The sequence below is a fragment of the Myxocyprinus asiaticus genome, chromosome 5 (assembly GCF_019703515.2).
Source record: "Myxocyprinus asiaticus isolate MX2 ecotype Aquarium Trade chromosome 5, UBuf_Myxa_2, whole genome shotgun sequence".
In the NCBI taxonomy this organism is placed as follows: Eukaryota; Metazoa; Chordata; class Actinopteri; order Cypriniformes; family Catostomidae; genus Myxocyprinus; species Myxocyprinus asiaticus.
Window position 1 is genome coordinate 30670310 of NC_059348.1, and position 23271 is coordinate 30693580.

A 23271-nucleotide genomic window follows, 5' to 3' on the forward strand; every position below is an offset into this window, starting at 1 on the left:
TTGTTTTTTTTTTTTTTTTTTTTTTTTTTGTCCACACCTTCAACATATCTCCATAAATGCCTTTAGATATTCTACATAAAGAAACACTTGCAACTGAACAGAAACACTTTTGTATTTAAAAAAAATGCTTTTGGCAGATTTAAAGATACAGTGTTCTTTTAGGGAGATATGATTGTGTAATGATTGGGCCTGGAGCGTCATTCAGAGTAAATTAGCTCTTTGCTAATGTGCTCTTTGCAGACTTCTTATCCTTGACACCTCTGATTTGTAGACTGTGAGTCAGGAATTGAAGAGACCTGTGAACATTGTAGATGATGACTTGGATGCACTGTAGAGTTTTGAATAGCACAACTTCAGCGGCTTTCCGGATGCATGGAAGGTGACCCCGTTTATAGTCAATACATGCTTTCACACACACATTACTGGAGATGTACAGCACACAAACACAGGCACACACCAAATACAGGCCCCAAAACCTGACCCAGTCTAGAAGAACACTGTATCTTTAACATAGAAGGTGAAGTTCATCCAAGTTTTGATGAGTGCAGTCTGGCGACCTCTGTCTTTCATGTATTGTGTCCCCAACTTTCTCAGTGCATGTGTGTTTGCTGTGAATCAGACAGATCCTTATCAGCCCAGTTCTATGAGGTGAATGAGGCTGGAGGGAGCTGCCAGGAAGTGTTTTCTTGGCCCATTGCCTTTTCCTGAACAGAACAAAACAAGCTTGCTTTCTACCTGTTTCGTTGTCCCAAGTGGCTTGGATTCAGTGCTATGATCGCATACTTTTTCAGTTTTCTTTGTACAGGATTCAAGTAGATGGTTGAAATGCTGAACTGTTTATATACACATACTGTGGTATAGAACCACAGTTCATTATGGAGTCAGTGTGAGCAGAACTTTTGGCACTGGTAGAGAACTGCTGATGAGAACACCCTGGACAAGGACATATCAAGTCTAATCAGAGATTTGTACCATCAACATGAAATTTGGAACACTGTTTAGGTAGATAGGTAGCCATACATCCTTGAAGTTTAAATCCTGTTTCTGTGGAATAATGTTAAAATGCAGGTGATGCAAAGTTTCAAAGGGAACAGCCTTCACTAAGAAAGAAACAAACTTATGAGAAGTTCGTAACTGACTGAGGACTGGTAAAGCCATGTAACAAGGGTTCTTTCTCCTTTACCCTGCAGTTTGGAGACGATGATTGACTCTTGAGTATTAGGAGGATAGGAGGATTGAGGGGTTAGTGGTCCATATTAGCCAGTGCAATGATGTTTTAGAAACCAAGATATTCCCTGACAAGACAGAAGTAATAAAAAAGAAAACATAACATTAAATGAAAAAAGAGAAAGGCTTAAAAAAGTTTGATTATTTCTCCAGCCAGAAATACATTGTGCCCATGTTCTTTTGTCCATGACAATCAACATCATGGCTGGATGCTATGTACTCCAAAGGGAGGGCTAGGAACTTTATTGCCACAGTCCTGCTGTTTATTAAAGTGGATGGTAATCTGTTCAATGTTCATGTTGTTGTTTAGTGTATGTGTGTTTCCAAAACGCAGGCTACAAGGTGGTCTCATACTCCAGATGCTCTTGAACCAGTGTGTCGTCTTTATACTGGAGACGGGGTGGGGTAGGGGAGGAGTCGATGGCCAGGATGGCTTTCCGTATACTCCTGTCCAGCACATGCCTCTCCCAGGCAGGGTAGCGATTCCTGCACAAGTCTATTTTGATGACTGTCTCCTCCAGGCGGGGGGTGCGGGAGGATGGCGTAGATGGGGCAGTGGGTCGCACCTGAAAGACGGGCACGCAGCCATCTCGCTCGCTGTACTTGGCCTCACGATCAACGTCCCTGGCCAGTGTGCCTCCGCGGTTGGAGCGCAGGGAGTTGGTAGCACCCTCTGGGGGCAGTGTGAAGGTAGCGGTTGGGTCTTCTAGCTGGACCAAGCTGGCTGAGCGGCCAAAGTGTGGCCCGTTGGGATGGAAGAAAGCGTAGTACATGAGCATGAAGACAATTCCGGTGAAGAAGCTGGAGAAGATGACGCAGAGGGCAGGAACGGCAAAGGCGTCCGTGCTGGCCGGTGAGCGGTACAAGTACCACAATGCACTCAGGACTGTGTTCTCGAGGAGGATCATGAAGTAGTAGGTGAAGAGACGACAGCGGGTGCGTCCTTCCTTCACGTTGAACCAGCTAAAGATGTAGATGATGCCTACCACCATGTCAAAGACAATCTCCTCCCACTTGGTGATGCAGAATTCAGTCTCGCAGTGCACAATCCAGAAAGTCATGATGCACCAATGGAGCACGATGAAGATGCCAAAGTAGAGCTGAAACACGGAGGCGAAGAGAGCAAATGTCACCACCCGAGCAGCGATGGTGAAGAAATGCCAGCAGAACTGGATGATGACTGCAAGGTAGCTGATGGGCTTCTTGTCATCACGGGAATCACGCAAGGCTTTCTGGTAGGAGGCCAAAGCCCAGGCCAGAGATACCAGAGAAGCAGCCGCTGTCATCCCTGAAATAATGCAGAGAAGTCTTGGTTATTGGTGAACATTATTATTATATTATTATTATACTGTATACATATTATTATCATTATTATAACATTATTGCCGAAAAACACAATTTCATATTTGCCACCCTTTTAATTCATGAACTGGCCACACCTAACAAAATGTACAATTGGAATTTGAATTGGAATAACAGGAAGAGGACTTTAACAATTTAATAGTCACACAAAAAAGGAATTTTGTTTGGAGACAAGCAAAAAAAATCAATAATCACTCATTTTAGTATTTTTATTTTTTTATTTTTTTATGTATGTCTTTGAATTTTATTACAGTTTACTTCCATAATTTGAAATTACTAGTCTGCATCCTGTTTAGTACCTCAGTTATGAATTCAATTTAAATTCAGGAATTCAAATGGAATTCAATTCTGAATGCAGCGGAACCCTGCCATATATACGCAGTATGCAAAACAGTATTGTACTATAGAATAATAAAGTACTATATAGTACTAGCTGCACCTTAAGGGTGTAGTGCATTTTATGCTAACCAGTCATAAACATAGCCTGACATGTAAAGCACTTCTTGCCCAGATACAATGGGACACTGGTTTAAAACCTGGAATAAGAAGTGCTCACCAAGGCATGCAAATGTGTTTATCACATTACTACATCTACCATGAGTCTGGAGGATAGTCGGAAGAGGGCTAATTGAGCAGTTTGTGCATGGAATTGTCCATCAATGGCTTGTGTTCCAGCCACAGTCATTGCGTCACATGCAGCCATTCTGAAATAAATCTTTTTGCGATTTCATATCCTCTGCTGTGTCACACCATACTGAGGTTTACAAGCTTTGGACTTAATCAAAGCTGATAAATGGTTACTCAAAAGATATGGTTAATTTTCTCCAATGCAACAGTTAGTTCCGGCACTCTAATCTGATTGGAGAAGTGCCATTCAAATAGTGCTAATATTTCATAGCACTGGAATATTTCAGTGTGTACCACTTCACTTGTCTGTGTTCTCGGTGTTCCAGACCTGTCAGTCTGTGCATTGCTTGGCGAAATGCAGAGCTTAATTTTATATTTCTTGTGGAACTACTATCGCCGGTGAAAAAAAAAAAAAACAATGCACTAACTGGCCCAAATTTTATATAAAATCAAAATTACATTGGCAATCAGCACTGTGGCCTATGTGAAATTGCTTAATTCAGGAAAAACAAGCTCCTTGGATTTCTGCTTAACAGCAACATTTTCACATTTAAGACTCTTCTCTGGCTCATTGAGTAAGATGTTATACATCATCTTATCCAATAAACAGCACTGAGTTGTGTTTGACAGAGAGAGCTTTACAAGCTAACTGCATTGGATGGAGGACAGTAAAGGTGCCAGCATTGACTACAGGTAGGAGAAATCTGTCTTTACAGCTGTGACACACTGTTCTATTGGAATTGGCTGCCATGAGTGAGTGACAGAGAATAAAAAGATTACAAATACTGTCCAGTCCATTCCCACTGGAAGAAAAAAAGTGTCTATCAATCAGTCCGTCCGTCCGTCCATCTTATCCATCTATATATTGTTTACACATTTTTTTTTTTTTTTTTTTTTTTACAAAACAAACATTTTATTTATTTTTAAATTAGGTGGACCGATTGAACTGTATCTTGGGAAAAGAAGTCAACAAGTGAATATGATCCTTGCATAATAATATCGATAGCATTTTTTAAAGTTAATTTAGGAAAAAATAAACTGTGTTAGCATGTTGTTTAGAAATTTCTCCTCATCTTAACATTATCGTGGAGTTCCCTATCTATCACTCACTCGAAGTTGTGTCGATGTAGTGACACTAGGGGTCACTCTTGGGAGCCCGAGACACCTCTGGTCTTTGATAAAAGGCCAATGAAAATTGGCAAGTGGTATTTGCATGCCACTCCCCCAGACATACGGGTATAAAAGGAGCTGGTATGCAACCACTCATTCAGATTTTCTCTTCGGAGCCGAACGGTCATGCTCACTGAGCTGAATTCCCACGACTGTTCATTCACCTCTGCTGGATCTGACGACGCATTTCAGCGGCTTCTCCCCCCTCTGCACTGGTGCAATGCAGAGAATGCCCCTGGGCACTTTGGCAGAAATAAAAGAGTATATTTCTCTAAAAGAGTATATTTCTCTAAAAGAGCAGCAGACAGGGAACGTCTTTTTATAGACGTGTCTTTCTAAAGATGCTTTTCCGATTGTGTGTTATTCCTGGTTGTGCTCGTTATCTCTCGCCTTCTGACGGTCACGGTCACTGTCTTTCGTGTCTGGGCACTGCTCACGCGGAGACAGTGTTCGTGGATGGTCATGTTCTCATTGCGAGGACGTGATTGGCAATGATGCGGTCGCGGCTCGCCTTTGTAAGAAAGCAAGCCACCCCAGAGGCTCCCCGCCTCGGTCCTTTTACCCACGGGTATGAAGACAGCGCGGCTAGCACTGGGGGCGATTTGGGGACCCCAATGGGACCACCTCTGCTGGGTATCCCCCCGTGGACCTCCCATTCCCCAGCGCGCTCGTCTGCCCCGATCGGGCTTCCGGATGAGTCCGCTGGCTCGTCTCACGGAGAGTTCGACCTCTTATTCGGAGCCCGCGAAAGTGATGAGCTCTTGAGCGCAGCATCGGAAAGCGGGCTCGTCCAGTCGGAAGCCTCAGCTGGGCTCCTCCCTTTGGGGACAATTGCCCAGTCACAGGCTGATGCGGAGATGACAACATGCTTTCCTGGGCAGCCGCGAGTGTCGGCTAGAGTGGAACCCTCTGCTCTTCCCTGAACCCTCGCGGCTCAATGATTGGTTCCTGGGCTCACGGCACCGCTCAAAGCCATGCCCCGCCCTGCCCCGCCCCCATTCCTTTCTTCCCGGAAGTGCATGAAGAGCTGACAAGGTCGTGGGAGGCACTTTTTACTGCCAGGTCCCGATCTTTTCAGCTTCCCCACCCTCACTACCCTCAATGGTGGGGCGGCCAAGGGCTATTCGGTAATCCCCCGGTGGATAAAGGCGCTCGCGGTGCACCTATGCCTGCAGAGCGCCGCCACCTGGCGCGGATGCCCAAAGCCCCCGTCCAAGTGTTGTAGGTTTACGTCGTCTCTGACGGCCAAGGCCTACGGTGCCGCTGGACAAGCTGCCTCCGCCCTGCACACCATGGCTCTCCTGCAAGTCCACCAAGGCGCCAAAGGAACCGCACGAGGGTAGTTACGCCCCGGGATCGATGCAGGAACTGCGCTTGGCAATCGACCTCGCTCTCCAAGCGACGGAGGTCACGGCGTGGTCTCTCGGGTGGATGATGGCCACATTAGTGGTCCAGGAGTGCCACCTTTGGCTCAACCTGGTCGAGATGGGTGAGGCCGACAGGACACGATTCCTTGCTGCCCCCATCTCCCAGGCTGGCCTATTCGGTGATACTGTCAAGGACTTTGCCCAGCTGTTCTCGACAGTGGAGCAGTAGACGGATGCTAGCCGGCATATCCTGCCCCGGCGCAGCTCAAGATCCCGCACCCCGTCTACTCATTGCCAAGGACGTCCCCCTGCGGTGACTGCACCGGCTCCGCCGCAGCCCGCCCCTTCGGCCCGGCCCACAGCAGACGCCACCCATCTCGTGGCCGCCCAGAACCCATGAAAGGCTTCAAAGCGGCCTTGAGACGGGCGACCCAGGGATGACGAAACCCGCTGCTCTGGAGCTGGTAAGCAGATCTCTCCATCTTTTTGTTACCTTTTGCATTTAATTGCGCTGCATGCCCAAGTGGCTGCAGTACTCAAGAGTTCAGCAAGAGCGGTTTACTTGTTCCCTGGGTCACGTATCCGGTGTGCACGGCCGTCATCACGACCACCGTCCACCACTCTATTTGGCAGGTTTGGCGCTCCAGCAGCAGTCTTCCGCCCCTGAGCGCCCAGCTGTGGCACAAATCCACCCCCGATGTGACAGTCTCCACGGGTCACGAGGACAGGCCTCTTCCTCCCCCGTCCCAGGCTGTTCCGGGGGTGGTCACAAGGAGCCAGGTAAGTGCTTCGATGTCCTTAGACTCAGCACGGCCACGACATGGTGTGGCACCTCGAGCTCCGCCCCGCCGCGAGGCCCCACCTGCCAGTACGTCCGATGACGTTATCCCTTTGGTCCCCCTCACGCGGAACTTGGACGCGTGGCTTGTGCTTTCCAATCCGTAGCGATGGCTGGTCCAGACCGTCCGACTCGGCTACACGATTCACTTCGCTGGGCATCCGCCCAGGTTCAGCGGTGTCCACTTCACCTTGGTGAAGGACGAAAATGCTGCTACCTTGCGCGGAGATCGCTACCCTCCTACGGAAGGGCGCGATAGAACCCGTCCCTCCAGCCAAGATAAAGAAGGGGTTTTATAGCCCCTACTTCATCGTACCGAAAAAAGGCGGTGGGTTGCGGCCAATCTTGGACTTGTGAGTACTGAACTAGGCTTTACACAGACTCCCGTTCAAGATGCTGACGCAAAATCGCATTCTGGTGAGCGTCCGGCATCAAGATTGGTTCGCGGCGGTAGACCTGAAGGATGCGTACTTCCACGTCTCGATCCTTCCTCGACACAGACCCTTCTTGCGGTTTGCGTTCGAGAGTCAGGCGTATCAGTACAAAGTCCTCCCTTTCAGCCTGTTCCTGTCTCCTCGCGTCTTTACGAAGGTCGCAGAGGCTGCCCTAGCCCCGTTAAGGGAGGTGGGCATTCACATTCTCAGCTATCTCGACAACTGGCTAATCCTAGCTCATTCTTGAGACATATTGTGCGCAGACAGGGATCTGGTGCTCTCACACCTCAGCCGACTAGGGCTTCGGGTCATCTGGGAAAAGAGCAAGCTCCTCCCAGTTCAGAGCATCTCTTTTCTCGGTTTGGAGTTGGACTCAGTCTCCTTGACGGCGCACCTTATGAACGAGTGCGCCCAGTCGGCGCTTGCCTGTTTGAAGGCATTCAAACAGAAAACAGCGGTTCCACTGAAACTTTTTCAGAGGCTCCTGGGGCATATGGCATCCTCGGTGGTGGCCACCCCGCTTGGGTTGATGCATATGAGTCCGCTTCAGCACTGGCTCCAGACTCGAGTCCCGAGATGGGCAAGGCGCCACGGGACACATCGCGTGGTCATCACGCTGGTCTGTCACCGTCTTTTCAGCCCTTGGACCGACCTCTCGTTTCTATGGGCAGGCGTTCCTCTAGAAATGGTCTCCAGGCACGTCATGGTCATGACAGACGCCTCCAAAACAGGCTGGGGTGCTGTTTGTAATGGGCACGCAGCCGCGACTGCATTGACACATCAACTGCCTCGAGTTGTTGGCAATTCTGCTCGCCCTGTGGAGGTTTCGGCCATTGATCCAGGGCAAGCACGTGTTAGTTCAGACAGACAACATGACAACAGTAGCATATGTCAACCGCCAAGGCGGTCTGCGCTCTCGTTGGATGTCACAACTCGCCCGCCGTCTCCTCCTCTGGAGTCAGCAGCACTTCAAGTCGCTGCAAGCCACTCACATCCCGGACAACCTCAACACTACAGCGGACGCACTGTCACGACAGGTTACCCTCAGGGGAGAGTGGAGACTCCACCCTCAGGTGGTCCAGCTGATTTGGAGTCGATTCGACAGGCAAAGGTGCACCTGTTCGCCTCCCAAGAATCCTCCCCACTGCTCGCTCTGGTACGCCCTGACTGAGGCCCCCTCGGCATAGACGCGCTGGCACACAGCTGGCCCCCTGGCCTGCGTAAATATGCGTTTCCCCCAGTGAGCTTGCTTGCACAGACCCTGTGCAAGGTCAGGGAGGACGAGGAGCAGGTTGTCCTGGTAGCACCCTACTGGCCCACCCAGACGTGGTGCTCGGACCATGCTTCTCGCGACAGCTCCCCCCTGGCAAATTCCCCTGAGGAAGAACCTTCTTTCTCAGGGATGGGGCACACTCTGGCACCCGCGACCAGATCTCTGGAATCTCCATGTCTGGCCCCTGGATGGGACGTGGAAGACCTAAGCGGTCTACCACCTGCGGTGGTAGACATGATCACTCAGGCTAGGGCCCTCTCTACGAGGTGCCTGTATGCCTTTAAGTGGCGTCTGTGTGCTAAGTGGTGTTCTTCCCGTCACGAAGATCCCCAGAGATGCGCAGTCAGATCAGTGCTTTCCTTCCTGCAGAAGAGGTTGGAAGGGAGGCTGTCCCCTTCCACCTTGAAGGTGTACATTGCCACCATAGCAGCACACCACGACGCAGTCGATGGTAAGTCCTTAGGGAAACACGACCTGATCGTCAGGTTCCTAAGAGGCACCAGGAGGCTGAATCCCTCCAGACCGCGCCTCGTTTCCTTATCGGACCTCTCTGTAGTCCTTCAGGGTCTACAGAGAGCCCCCTTTGAGCCTTTGCAGTCAGCCGAGCTTAAGGCACTCTCCTTGAAGACTGCCCTCATGACGGCGCTCACTTCCATCAAGAAGGTAGGTGACCTGCAAGCGTTCTCTGTCAGCGAAACGTGCCTGGAGTTCGGTCCGGGTTACTCTCACGTGATCCTGAGACCCCAACCGGGCTATGTGCCCAAGGTTCCCACCACCCATTTTAGGGACCAGGTGGTGAACCTGCAAGCTCTGCCCCAGGAGGAGGCAGACCCAGCCCTGTCTTCGCTGTGTCCGGTGCGCGCTTTACGCATCTATTTGGATCGCACACAGAGCTTTAGAGCCTCTGAGCAGCTCTTTGTCTGCTTTGGTGCACAGCAGAAAGGAAGCACTGTCTCCAAGCAGAGGATCGCCCACTGGCTCATTGATGCCATAACTATGGCATATGTCACCTAGGACATGCCGCCCCCGGTAGGGCTACGAGCCCATTCTACCAGGGGTGTAGTGGCTCCCTGGGCCCTGGCCAGGGGTGCCTCTCTAACAGACATTTGCAGAGCAGCGGGCTGGGCAACACCCAACACCTGTGCAAGGTTCTACAACCTCCGGGTGGAATCGGTTTCATCCCAGGTAGTGGCACGCAACACAAGCGGATAAGCCCGGGATAGCCGGCCAGGTGTATCGCTTGCACATAGTGCCTTCCACCTCCTTTTGAGCTGAAGACGTGCGCCATTAATTCCCAGTAGTGTTCACAAGTTTGTTCCCTGGTTGACTTCCTCCGAGCCCTGTGGCAGTCGAGTTTTCGGAGAGATTCGCTGCCGGCCCAGTACACACACTAACTAAGAGCCCTGTTCTGGGGTAGGTGCCCCTCATGTGGCAGTTCCCTGTAAGGCTAACCCCATGCAATATATATCTTCCGCTAATTCATTTCCCTGTTGGCAAACTGCGTCTTCCTTGGGCAGAGCCCCTCTGCCCCAGTCTCCATGTTTGTAGTAACTCCTCCCCCATTAGGCAGGATCTACCTTGAAGACTCTCCACATGGTTGGAAAGGCCATGTGACGTATTTTTCCACTTAAATATCCCCCCTCTCTTTGGGCGAGGTGTGGTCTCCGCTGTGTCTTCCCCTTGGGAGGGACACCCCCCGACTAGACCTGGCTGCCCAGTCGGATAATCCCCCTTCTTTTTTAGGGAGTGGAAAAAAAGAAGGGGGAAAGAGGCCACGACTGGGTTAAGCCTGTCTCTATCCTTTGGGTAGTCGACTTGTCCCCAAAAAGGGCTGTTCAACACTCATAACTATGTTGGGGGAGGTTACATGTTGACCTGGTGTGCTGGCTATGAGGCACACAGTAGTCTGCCCACCACACACCGCCAGTTCACGTAACACAGTTCAGCCAATTGTGGCGTTTCGTATAGGGACCCCTAGTGTCACTACATCGACACAACGTCGAGTGAGTGACAGATAGGGAACGTCATGGTAATTTGTGTAACCTCCGTTCCCTGATGGAGGGAACAAGACGTTGGTCCCTCCTGCCACAATGCTGAACTAACCGCTGAAATGGCTGGACCTTATATCGGCTTCTCAGCGTAAAACCTGAATGAGTGGTTGCATACCAGCTCCTTTTATACCCGTATGTCTGGGGGAGTGGCATGCAAATACCACTCACCAATTTTCATTGGCCATTTATCAAAGACCAGAGGTGTCTCGGGCTCCCAAGAGTGACCCCTAGTGTCAGTACATCGACACAACATCTCGTTCCCTCCATCAGGGAACAGAGATTACACAAGTAACCATGACGTTTTTCCACTCTACTAAATAACAATGAAATTAAATGTGCCTAATTAATATTACTTTATGATAGGTTATTGTAATGATCATAGCTTTTAAATATAACTAATTATTATTACTTACTGGCTATAATTACCCCTTGTATCCATAGAAATCACAAAAAATTCAATTTAATAGAAGTATTGAGTATCGATATCGATGTCATTGTCATTGTCCTTGACAGTACTTATTAAATCAAGTATCAGATCAGGTATTTAAAAAATGTGGTATTGTCCATCACTAATGTATGCTTTTCTATAATGAGCTGCAGGTCAAATGTCTTTCATGTGGAGTTCTATGCAGGCAGTATATGGCTCTCACATATTCATAATAAAATGTCTCTTTGTCCTGTCAGAAAAAAATAGACTTTTAACTCTAACACTCGCTTGTTCCTCAAAGAAACCATGATAGACTTTGAATGTATTTGTTTGCTCACTATCATTAATGATAAATTAATACCAAGTGTAAATATTCTCTTCAATTTCACCTCCCAGCACTGCTGATATTCATACCCAAATCATAACAAGACAACATAATGCCTTTTATCATCCTTTAAGACAATGTAGTGCAAGCAGAGAAGCAGAAGCTTCAGTGCCAATCAGTTCCTTTCAGTTGTGTACCCACACAGATGCCATTTGTATTTGCACAGCATGTGTGTGTGTGTGTGTGTGTGTGTGTGTGTGTGTATATATATATATATATATATATATATATATATATATATATATATATATATATATATATATATATAAAATTGTATTTAATTTATTTTTTTATTATTTTGTATTATTATCTCTGTCTTGTTGCTATATTGTATTGTTGTGCACTGGAAGCTCCTGTCACCAAGACAAATTCCTTGTATGTGTAAGCATACCTGGCAATAAAGCTGATTCTGATTCTTCTGATTAGCACTCAGTGAAAAATGCAGCATCTCACGTTCCTAAGATAACACCATTGAGGCCCTCTGCAATGAATAATTGAAAGAGTCCTCTTGTGAAATGATGAATGTGCAAAGATGTGGTAATATGTGTCCAAATAAAGGTGAATATAATTTTTATTTAAGTCAGAGAGACTGCAGTCTATCTGTTTGTCAAAACTTGAATTATTACTGGGATTCACAAACAAGTAGTTAAGCTGTTAAACATGGACTCTCAATAAATACACTATAGCTCTGTTCCAAGACCAAGTGAGCTGCCTCGCTGCCTTGCTGCCCAGTGCCCACCTAGGCTGCCTTCAATAAAAGAATTCTAACTGCAATTAAAAACCTTATAAGTAACTGATTTGGAACGCTCTACATAGGCAGCAACTCTGTCACTCATGTAGCGCTCTGATGAATCGCAATTGAATTTAAAACAGATGACTCGAAAGGAACAAGGCAATACTTTCATAAGCATACATACATAAAACACAAATTTTGGCTGTAAAATCCAGTTTTTAATTATTGTTATTTAATAATTCATAATTTCATTATTGAATGGATTTTAAGCATATTATAATCAATATTTCTCTTGTCTACCATCTTTGGAATTCCACTGTTCTGGAATTGTCTTCTCTTTGAAGGATACAAGGGATGGTACTTTAGAATTTGACCATAACAAGGTATCATAAAAGGAAGCATAATTAAGTTGCCTGCCTTTTGGAACAGCCTTAATGTTAGGATCGACTATCATGCCTTAAAATGCTGCTTACAGAGGCAGCTCACTAGGTTTTAGAACAAAGCAAATGTAACCAGATTTGCACAGGCTGTGCCAAATGGATTTTCCATTTAGATGCCATTTGAATTCAGATGAACTGTGCATTATAGACATTCTACATCAAACAAAGCAAAAGGTAAAACACCAAACAAAGGCAAAACATCAATGGCAAAGATCTTTATTGCAGTGGCGGTTCTAGAGGGGGGAGGGAGGGGTCCAGACTGATCACTGCCCGGTCCCCCCTGTGAAAAAATACTGGCACCACCCCTGCTTCATTGATGAGATAGCACAATCATAATAGTGAACATGTAACCTGGGCATCTATTTAATTAGTCTACAGACCAAATAAAATCACAGATGCTGAATCTGAGCCCTCCTTATCAGTGGAAAGGACAGTGTGATGCTGACACTCCCAGAGTGAGTGCTGAGCAGTGGTCGCATCCTCTGCGGAGTTCCTTTGTGTATCATCTAAATGAAATGAACTTTAACAGGAGGACTATATGGGTGGAAGTGGAGTCAATAAACTTGACAGCAGACCAATTAGCGGACCACAATACAAATCCAGATCAGTTTCAGAGTTTCAGATCTGTCCATCCGTCTACCTGTCTGTCTAATCTTTATGTTTCAGCTTCTAGTGTTTATGTTTACACTGTGAGTTTGTGTGTTTTTTCAAAGGCTTATTTACATATTTAACCCACTTAGATTAAATCTGGCCCATTAGAAACTAGAGTGAGCTGAGGGGGTGTAATGACTACTTTGCAAAGTGGGATAATTAACTGACAGAGGCCAGGCTGTAATTCTTATTCTATGGGCTATTTGCCCTGCGGCTTGGCTCCACCACTCTCTATGAAAGTGAGGGTGCATGTATTCCTCCCTCCCTCGTATCCTGCGCACGTGCAGCGCATCCTGAGGAGACGGTCGCCACGGGAACCTGCCATGGTCCAGCATGCGAGGCTGCGAGAGCGGTGACGTAATGCTCCTTGCTGCTCCTGCTCATGAAGGCTGCAGTAAATTGGAGATGGGGGGAGGGCACGGGTGGAATGTGTGTGTTGTGTGTTTGTAGGGAGTGTTGTAGCAGCAGGGTTATGCAAACAATAGCAACACTGCAGTATCATCTTTATCCTCTTTCTTCAGCATATAAAGAACATAACACATATTGTATCACCACTTCAAATCCTTTCACATTAAAGGAATAGCTCATCCAAAAATGAAAAATCTTTCATAATATACTCAACCTCATGTATACTGTTGTTTCACTGTTAAGTTATTCACTGTAAATCTTGCCTTCCGCTGCCAACATGATAACACTGGAAATTGGTGTGTTATGGCTGGATTAAAGCCGCCTTTTCACAGCACATGACAAACGATCTCCGATAGACCGGAAGTCATTCACTTCCTATGGAGAGTCGCACGGGGACTGCGTGGGATGCCGACCATCTGCAGACAGGGTTGGGGAGTAACGGAATACATGTAACGGGATTACGTATTTAAAATACAAAATATAAGTAACTGTATTCCACTACAGTTACAATTTAAATCATTGGTAATTAGAATACAGTTACATTCAAAATGTATTTTGATTATTGAAGAGATTACTTTGCATTTTACTACCATGAGTCTGGAGGATAGTCGGAAGAGGGCTAATGGAGCAGTTTTATATTGAGGAGACTACTTTATGCATGTCATTTGTTTCATTTAATATTTAATCCTTTCTGATGAAAAACATTTATACATATAAATGATGCGATCCAAAGTGCATTTGAACAGCCGTGAAACACTTTCTTATGATGTGTTGCATTCATGCGAGTAGAAAGTTTGGAGCAGAAGAAATAGAAATAAACCTTGTGTAAATTGTCAGCTTTACGCTAAGCTAAAATGCTATTTCTAGTCATTTTACATGCACATGTTACCAGGCACAATCATATTTCTTTATCAAGAACATTCACGTTGGATCATAATTTCTTTTTTTCTAGTAAGACCTTTGATATTAGGGCAAAAAACATATTCTTGATAATATTTTTTGTATTGTTTTCCTGTAAAAATATCTAAAAATCCTTAAAACAAGATCAGTTTGATTTATCTTGTTTTAGAAACAACATTGCATAAGGTATTTAGGTTTTTCAGAGAATGTATTTTTAACATGTGTATTTTGTCTTACTGTACTAGCAGAGTTTTTATTGTCAAAACAAGTGAAAAAATTTGCATGTGCCTCAATGGGAAGACATATATGATTGTTTATGTTGCTAACATATGACAAAAAGCTTGTGTAATTACAGTAAATGTGTGATTTAATGTGTACATGAGTAATTTATTTCCAGAGTTGGGTAAGTTACTCTAAAAAAGTAATTAATTACTAACTACTAATAACATCTTCTACAGTGTAATTAGAGTACTGTACTATTTACTCTGTCTGAAAAGTAATTGCATTACTTATTACTAATTACTTTCTAAAACCCTTATGAACCTCGACCAGATGAAAAATACAAGGATAGACATGAAACTGTTCTTTTAATTCTTTCAAATAAATCATATAAAATCAAATAAATTATTCATGAACTGGCCAAAGAATTTAAGGGGGCAGCGTTAAATTAGGAAACATAAATTTTAACATTAGACGTTAAATTTTGATTTAAAATTCACTATTGTTTTATATAGAATTGTTCTAGAGTCTATACAGTATTACACACAATTACATCAGAAGTAACTGTAATTAAATTACTGAAAAATTAAGAGTAATCCCGTACTTTACTTTTTTCAATGAAAAAGTAATTTAATTACGGTAATTAATTACTTAGTAATGCATTACACCCAACACTGTTTATTTCTGCACATGCAAAACGTACCGATTAAAAAACATCTATGAATTTCTGCTTTGTATTTGCTGAATTATGGTTGTTGTAGCTGTTAATAATCATAATAACAATAAAACAGTATCAAAATAAATAATTATATTAATAATAACTACTGAAGTGAATTCATTCATCTGCTCAACAAAATCACTCATGTCATTCAAATCTGGGGAGGGGGGGGGGTTCGACAGTTGGACATGAATGTCGGAGACAGTGAAAAGGCGGCTTAAGGCCCCAGCACATTTACTGAGAAGTTGTTGTTCATTGTTCGTTCAGAGGTAAAAAGAATTTCGAAACAGCTGAGCAACAACATACTGCTTGCGAACATTCAGCGAACATGTTGAGAGGTACACCTAAATATGAGGATGCTCAAGACAGCTTGTAAAACTACAACTAACATGACATTAAAATGTGTTATCAATGACCATATGCCTCATTTTATGAGTAGAATTTACACGAGATCAGTAAAAGAAGCTGTTTAACTACTCGATGATGTATAATTTACATGTTGGAGTCTACAATGTTTACATTGTGCATCATGTCGCTAATGCGCTAAGACGCTATCCTCTATACCCGTACTGTAATTTATAATGAAACTGATCATAAGGATCGTACAGATGTAAGAGATTGCACCAGCTCGCTAATAACTGCATGCCAGTGTGTTCATGTTGACTGATCTTGACTGACTGAACAATGTAAACAGAATTGGCTGTCAGCCTCAAAGTAGGTGGAGCTCCAGGTCACACCTACCGATGATGCAGACCAATGGTAGTAAGAAGGTGTTTAGCAGGCAGTAAGAAGTTTTCCTAAAATTACGAACCACCTAAACGAACTCAAAAGCATTTTTTTGGTTAGATTTTGTTCTAAATGAACCTGTTCATTCTTTGATTTTGTATTAAGTATGCAGGGAACTTTACACTACACAACTTTTAAAATTAGAATAGATTTCAAAATACTAAGTATCATACACTTATCGCTACAGACAAAAACTGGGCATCCCACGCTAAATGACTGGGGATCACTTATTACCCGACTTTCATGTCGATTTGATCCAGTCATAAACTAATGCAGAAACACATGCCCTCACCTTATAGGAGTTGCATAACAGATGTAAACAAACATGGATAAAGGAACTGGCTGCTGCTGTTGTTGCTGCTCTTACTCTGTATTCTGAGTCATGAAAGTCATAGGCCAAACGCATTTGAGTGCATTCTTGGGTGGGAAAACGCAACCAGTATAGCCTCTGGGACTACAATGTGAGGTGAGTGGTGTTAAAAGTTTAACATCACTTGACAGTTTCTTCGCCAACTTCATGTCTTGAGCTTTGTGGCCCTGTGAGCTGGATTTCCATTGGCTGCTCACCGTACGACTTCAGATTTGAGACGTGGAGCAACGGGGTGAGTGAATAAAGACATAATTTTCATTTTTGTGAGAACTATTCCTTTAGGCTTTTTTATTTAAAGAGTAACAGTATGAAGATCTGATAAGAATAATTTCAAATCAAGGCCAACTTAAAAAAAAAGATTTTCGCAAGCATTGAAATGGACTTCCATCAAGACAGCTGGAAATTATAAAAGCCAATGCCGGACTTGATTTAGCACTCTGTTCAGTCCAACACTATCCACCAATCATTAGTTTTAGGAGTGAACATATTTTTTTCAGGTCAGCAGAATGAAGAGTTTTCTTCATTGTTCAAACAAATTAACTCCATATAAGTCTTATCACAGCCATCAAAAACTACTGTAGTTTAGAATGGGGAAGACAAGCTTATTGTCACTGTGTGAGCATTGTTTAAAAATGTGCTCTACAGTATCTGATAATGGTGTCTATATTACCTGCAGATTAATTCATTGCTATATTAATTTGCAGATGGCTGGACCACAACTTGCCTGTGAAATGGACTTTTGTTCCCACCTATTTAGATATGCTGGGGAAAATTGTGTGATACTTCCACAAAGAAGAAATTTGCTTTAAGAATCAGTGGCAAAGATCAAGCGCTCCAAGACATTTAAGATGCACAGTAATGAGGTACATAAAATTTACATCAGCCAACATGTACAACAAGGCTTTAGCTGTATTGCCAAAGGTGTTTTACACAATGATCGGTGCTAAACATTTTAAGAGGAATGCTTCTTAGAGTTAATGTAGATTTTTAAAGCATAGAAATGGGCTTCAGGCCTAAGAACAATAAAGTTGTGGACTGCTGCTTCAGCTCTTCAATTATAGCAATGTACCACTAGAGTGATGCCACCCATATGTTTTCAAACAAACATCTCTGTTTTAAAGGTAGTGTGTAATTTCTGCATCACTAAGGTCACCAAACGGAATTGCAAAAAACGACTTTTCCCAAAAGCTCTCCTCATCGGCCATTGGTAAGTAAATAAAAAGTCTCGCCCCAATCACACACTATTGGTTGCGCCAATGTTGCTATATCGGGTGTGTCAGAATGCTCAAACAAACAATGTTTTAAAAGCAACACAGAGCCACAGTGTTTGGGAAAATCAACCTGCAGTATGAATGGCTTGCTTATAGTTGTCTATTCACTTAATGGCATGACAGGAAAAAAGTGTTCAAATACAGCAAAGTTTATGAGGAAAGCTTTTTCCTGTGTTGAAGTGTTGCAGGAAGTGGTCAGGCTGAGTAGCTCATTTATGTGAGCAGTTAGAGAGTTTGATGGAAAATACTTTATTTCTGGCAGGGGTCCAAAGTGAGGAAATGTAAGGGGAAATACTGAGGAAAGATGAGGTCTTAATCACTGACAGTCAAGAAGAATACCTGTTGTTTTTCAGCTGTGTTTTGGAACATGATTGTTCCTAGCTGGTCTAGGCTGGTCATTAGCTGGTCCAAGCTGGCCATTAGCTGGCAGCCACCATGTTCCAAAAACCGAGATACACTAAAAGTGAATGATGACTGAGGCTAACATTTTGCAAAACTAGTGTTTTACCTATATTTCACAATATAAAGTAATAAAGATGGTCCACCCTCTTGAACCAGCTAATGGCCAGCTTAGACCAGCTAGAAATCAGCTACCATGTTCCAAAACACAGATACCAACTTATAATTGGATTTTCCAGCAGGCTGAGTAAGAGAAACACCAATAAAAAGCATCCTACATTTTCTACCACTGTGCTACTGATGGCTGTCTTCAAACAGCAAGTTGTTCAGTCTATTTAGAAGACATTGAGTGATTGAATAATGACTGTACTGCCTGCTGTGTTCAAATTTTACATTTTGCAATGTTATTTTTGACTTGTAAGTGTAAGAGCAACAAAACTCAAAGGAAATTATCAGATGAAAGAAATCTGAGCATCAGTGGCTTCTCCACTCTGCTCAACCAAACACCATGAGCAAAACTGCCTCCAGACCCCACTGCCAATGTCACAAGGAACAGACACTTAGATCCTCCCTCTCAAAAAAGAGGATATTTGGCAGCTCTGTTGCATTAGGAGCTCAGGACCCCTGCTTTCATAAATCATTTTTCAGCCTTGATCGGAGAACATTGACAGACCCTGGGCACTTTTGTTTATGGAGGATTATGAAGAACAGAAAACAGCACATAAAGGCACTGAGGCTTTAACTGCAAGGCAGGGCTCTGGAATCCACAAAACACAAAATCACAAATCAACAGAATAGCCATTTATGAACAGCTCTTTCAACATGACTTGCCAAACAGTAAGTAGAGAGGGAGAGAAGAGTGGATATAAGTAGCAATGAAACTCATTTTTTATGAGTAGCGGTTAGTGGCAGCTGTCTGAAAGGTCATGACAATGTCAAGCTGAAGGTGTTAAAGTGCTCTATAAATCTACCCTAGAGTTTTTAGTAGCAATGGGGAAACTGAGAATAAATGGCATTCTGATGTGTTTTTTCTTTTTCTTTCTATTTTCTAGATTGTTCTATATTGCAGTGATGGACTGGCTCTCACAGAGCCAGACTTTTGACTGTTGTCATAAAGTCTGGTCCACTTATTCTGTCCAAGAACCGTCCAAAGCCCTTCTGATAGGAAGCCTGCAAGATTTGAATAGATTAGCGTAACGCGGCCATTCCATAGATATTTGGTACATGGCGGTACACTGGCGAAGAGACAAGAGGCCGTTCTTTTTAAATGGATGTCTATGGAGGAGATGCTTCTCAACGCTGAATAAAGCGCTTTTGTGAGGAAACAGCTCATCATTTATTGAATTAACCACCTGTCCGCTAATCTTCAACATGTCTTACACATAACAATCCTTTTGGAATGAACTATGTGTGGAGTTTACTATGATAAATTTGCTGTTTTATAAGAAAAGTCACAGATGATTTTACGACCGGAAGGTGTCAGTTTACGCCTCTCTCCATTCATTTGTATAGCATCAGCAAACTGTCGTAAAATGCTAGTTGACCATTACTGCCGTTACGCTCTCTCCAATAATAGAACCGCAAAGGTTGTTATCTCAGTACTCAGAGTTGGAGTACTCGAGTTCGGAGTCACGAGTCCAATTTTAATGGACTTGGACTTGTCATGGACTCGGATGCATGTTTACTCGGACTTGACTCGGACTCGAGTCTATGGGACTCGGGATTTTTTTCAGAGTCCAGCCGACTCATTCTATCCTCATTGGCATTTGTGATGTAATGAAAAATAAAAAAAACAAAACAAAAATAATGAAACAGATATAAATGAACACATCTCTCTCTGTATGCAGCTGTAGCACCCCCTGATGTCATAGATGTAGCCAGAGTTTTTTTTTTTCGCCATGTTTAAGCAAACACACACATTCGCATGCACACAGGCTCACTCATCAACCAATACGCTTGAATATACTACTGTATAACATCAATTACTGAGGTTGCTGTTATGACAGAAACATAAAGACAGGTGTGTAGCCAATGTACTAGAACCAAACAAGGCAGTTTCGCACGCCGTGAGACCTGCCAACTGGTAAAATCGCACGGGGCGTTTGTACAGCCAAGACGGTGCTCGCATCACGGTTTCATTGTGGTTAAAAACTTCAAATCAAGAACCTCACTGAGTCAAGTCACCCACAACATGTCTCTCAAGGTTTATTAAAAACAACATATCGAAGTAAAAATACAGAAAATAGTATTAATATTGAGGTATTAAGTATTTTTTGGCGTAATGTATCCACACATGTAGGCTTCTATAGTTTTTTGTGGTCCACGCACTGTTGTCAGCTTGAACTGGTCCATAATAGCTTGAGGAATTAACTGTGTAACTTTTTAAATAGTTGTAAAATCATTATTGCTGTAGCAGACAGCAACTCTAAACAGATAAACACCACCTATTTATTATTGATTTACTATTTTCAAAGCATTGACAAGCTGAAATATGTTCTTTTACAGGCTTTTCCACAACTCAAAACATTCAACCATAAAATATTAGGATATTCTGGGCAGCAAAATGTTTTGTTTAGAATTTAATTATAGACTATAAAATGTATTATTAGATGGCAGAGTTTGAGTATGAAGCTGAACTTCATGTAATTTAGTTGGTTATGATGTTTCTATTTAAAAAATGTATTTTATTTTTATTATTGTAAACCACCAGGTAACTTATGCACATCTTTTTTTTAGCCTATATCTCTTGACACTAAAATTTATGACAATTGTTTTTCTCCATGTTTTTGCGGTTAAAGAAGAGCTCAGTGAAATGCTCGTTGGTTGGTTTTTAAAGATTTCATAATGATTGCAGACCAACACGGCTGCCGCTCAAGCAGATATCAGATATTTTTTTCAAATATTTATCTTCGGCGGCAGCCGCTGCAAGATGCACACAGACACATCAGGGTTTTAGGTGCACGAGCAGCAAGCATAACTGTTCTGCATTGTCCTTTTTTCCACGAATTAACTAGACAATACTGTCATGTCCGTGTTAAATGGCCCTAATATTAGCAGTGGGCTTTTCCAGTGTTTTTGGATGTAACATTTGCAGTCAAATTGTGAAGTGTAACTTCTCAGTGAGTACTATTTACTACTGTGTTGACTTGTTTGTATTTATTCTCCCAAACCAGTCAGCAGATAGAAACTCAGAAAGAAATCTCAGTATAGACTATTATTTTTTTAGGTAGGGATAATTTTATATAAAACTAAACTAAATTGAAAATGAGGTAGAAATAATAACTTTGAAACAATAATAACCTTGGTTGTGATGACCAGGGGCGGGTTTACGATTTCTGAGGCCCCAAGCAACCGATCAACCAGGGGGCCCATTTAGAAAACGTACTTAAAAAATTACATTAAATTAATTTTAAATAATAATTTTAAATTAATCCTATCAGCCGTTGTAGCCAAGTACATTCAAAATGTTTAATGAAATAAAATTCTAGTTCAAGATAATTAATGCATGTTTTCCCGTTTTTTCGAAAATACAGTGATGAAAAAAGAAATATTTATCTACATATATTTTTACAAAACACTTTTATTTTATTTATTTTTTTATGAACAGGGTGTGCAAAACCTACTTCACTCACTAACGCTGAATTTAGTTGTTACTTATTATTATTATTATTAATTAATAATTATTTATTGTTGTCCAGTTTCTCATTATACAGTATGATATAGTATTATTATTATTACTTTAAGGATTTTTTGTATCCAATAGTAATATATTTCTGTCTTATTTACTTTACTTTCACCTGGGGCTTATATTCTAATGCTGCAGTGTATTGTTCATTATGTTGCAAAAGGCTGTATTTTATGTAAGCATTGTTGGCAACATTCGTAACAGTAACAGTAAACATACTAGGCATGGCAGCCCATCAACACACTAGAGCAGAAGGGGAAAAAAACCATTGCTGTTTATAAAGCGCTGAAACTTTGCTTGGTGCAGAATAATCTGGAATAATGTTAAACATTGTAACAGTCACCTCTTTGCAACCTGAACTTGTTCAAAATGGTAAATCTTTGTGACACCTGCACTAAAAACAATCTAGACACAGCCTAACGAATGAAACAGAACGCAGGTGTCTCGACGTGCGTTTTTGAGACCTGAAATAATTTTTAACTTGAGACAGTGCCTAAAAATGTGCCGGTCCTGCGTGAGACACTGAAGAAACAGCGAGACACGGTGCAGCAGTCAAGGACGTTTGTCCAGTGCATGTTTACATAGGAAAACAATGGAAAAACAGAGCAGATGCACGCAAAAACGCGTGGGAGAAACAAGTTCAGAAGTCTTGTATATTTTTTCATAAATAACAAACCCGAACCAAAGTCCTACTTGAAAAACTGACCCGAACCCGGTGGACCTCTAACATGAACCGCTCTAAGAGTGCTGACAACAGCGTATTCTGTACCCAGAACATCATGTCACCCCTCAAGCAGTTTTTGCGGAGCTTTCCTACCAGGGCGGGGGCCTCTTCAACGTCCGGGTCCCCACGCAATTGCGTGGTGTATAAAACCACTACTGGTAATAACAGATTTCACCTTCTTTAGTCTACAGTATGTTTGAGTAGAGGGGAAAAAGCAACAAATAACTGAAATGTCATCAGAACGCAATAAGAAGTGTGTTGAAGGACAGTTTTGTCTTCATACACCTAAAGCATATGCTTTCATTCTGAAACCACTTTTAAGTTTGTTACTAATCATAAAATGTATATACTGTATGAAATGCAACAGAGGTGTTTTTGTATTTCCATTTATATTGACAAATTGTTTTTTTTACAACCCCAATTCCAAAAAAGTTGGGACAGTATGAAAAATGCTAATAAAAACAAAAAGTAGTGATTTGTAAATTATATTCACCCACTGCTAAATTGAAAACACTACAACTACACATTATATGATGTTTTACCTTGTGAATTTCATTTTTTTTCCTTTTTTTTTTTTATGTATAGTAATTTCAAATCAGATGACTGCAACACACTCAAAAAAGTTGAGACAGGAGCCATTTAAGACTAATAACAATCTGACAAGTTAAAATAACAAGGCGATTAAACAGGTGAGGCAATCATGTCATAGTATATAAGGAGCCTCGAATGATCCTTGCTCTTGAAGGACCAGGCTGTTTTTGGCCTAGTCCTTCAAGAGCAAGGATCATTCCAGACTTGTCAATTTG

General features: G+C 42.8%; 1 protein-coding gene across 1 annotated transcript in view; it reads right to left on the reverse strand.

Annotated features, from left to right (window-relative positions):
• LOC127440462 (XK-related protein 4-like) overlaps nucleotides 1-23271 on the reverse strand; it is a 136359-nt gene continuing 113088 nt past the window's right edge. The window contains exon 3 of the mRNA XM_051697044.1: nucleotides 1-2515. Within this exon, the coding sequence (XP_051553004.1) occupies nucleotides 1563-2515 (953 nt within the window). The 3' untranslated portion in view covers nucleotides 1-1562. The remainder of the gene's footprint in view (nucleotides 2516-23271) is intronic.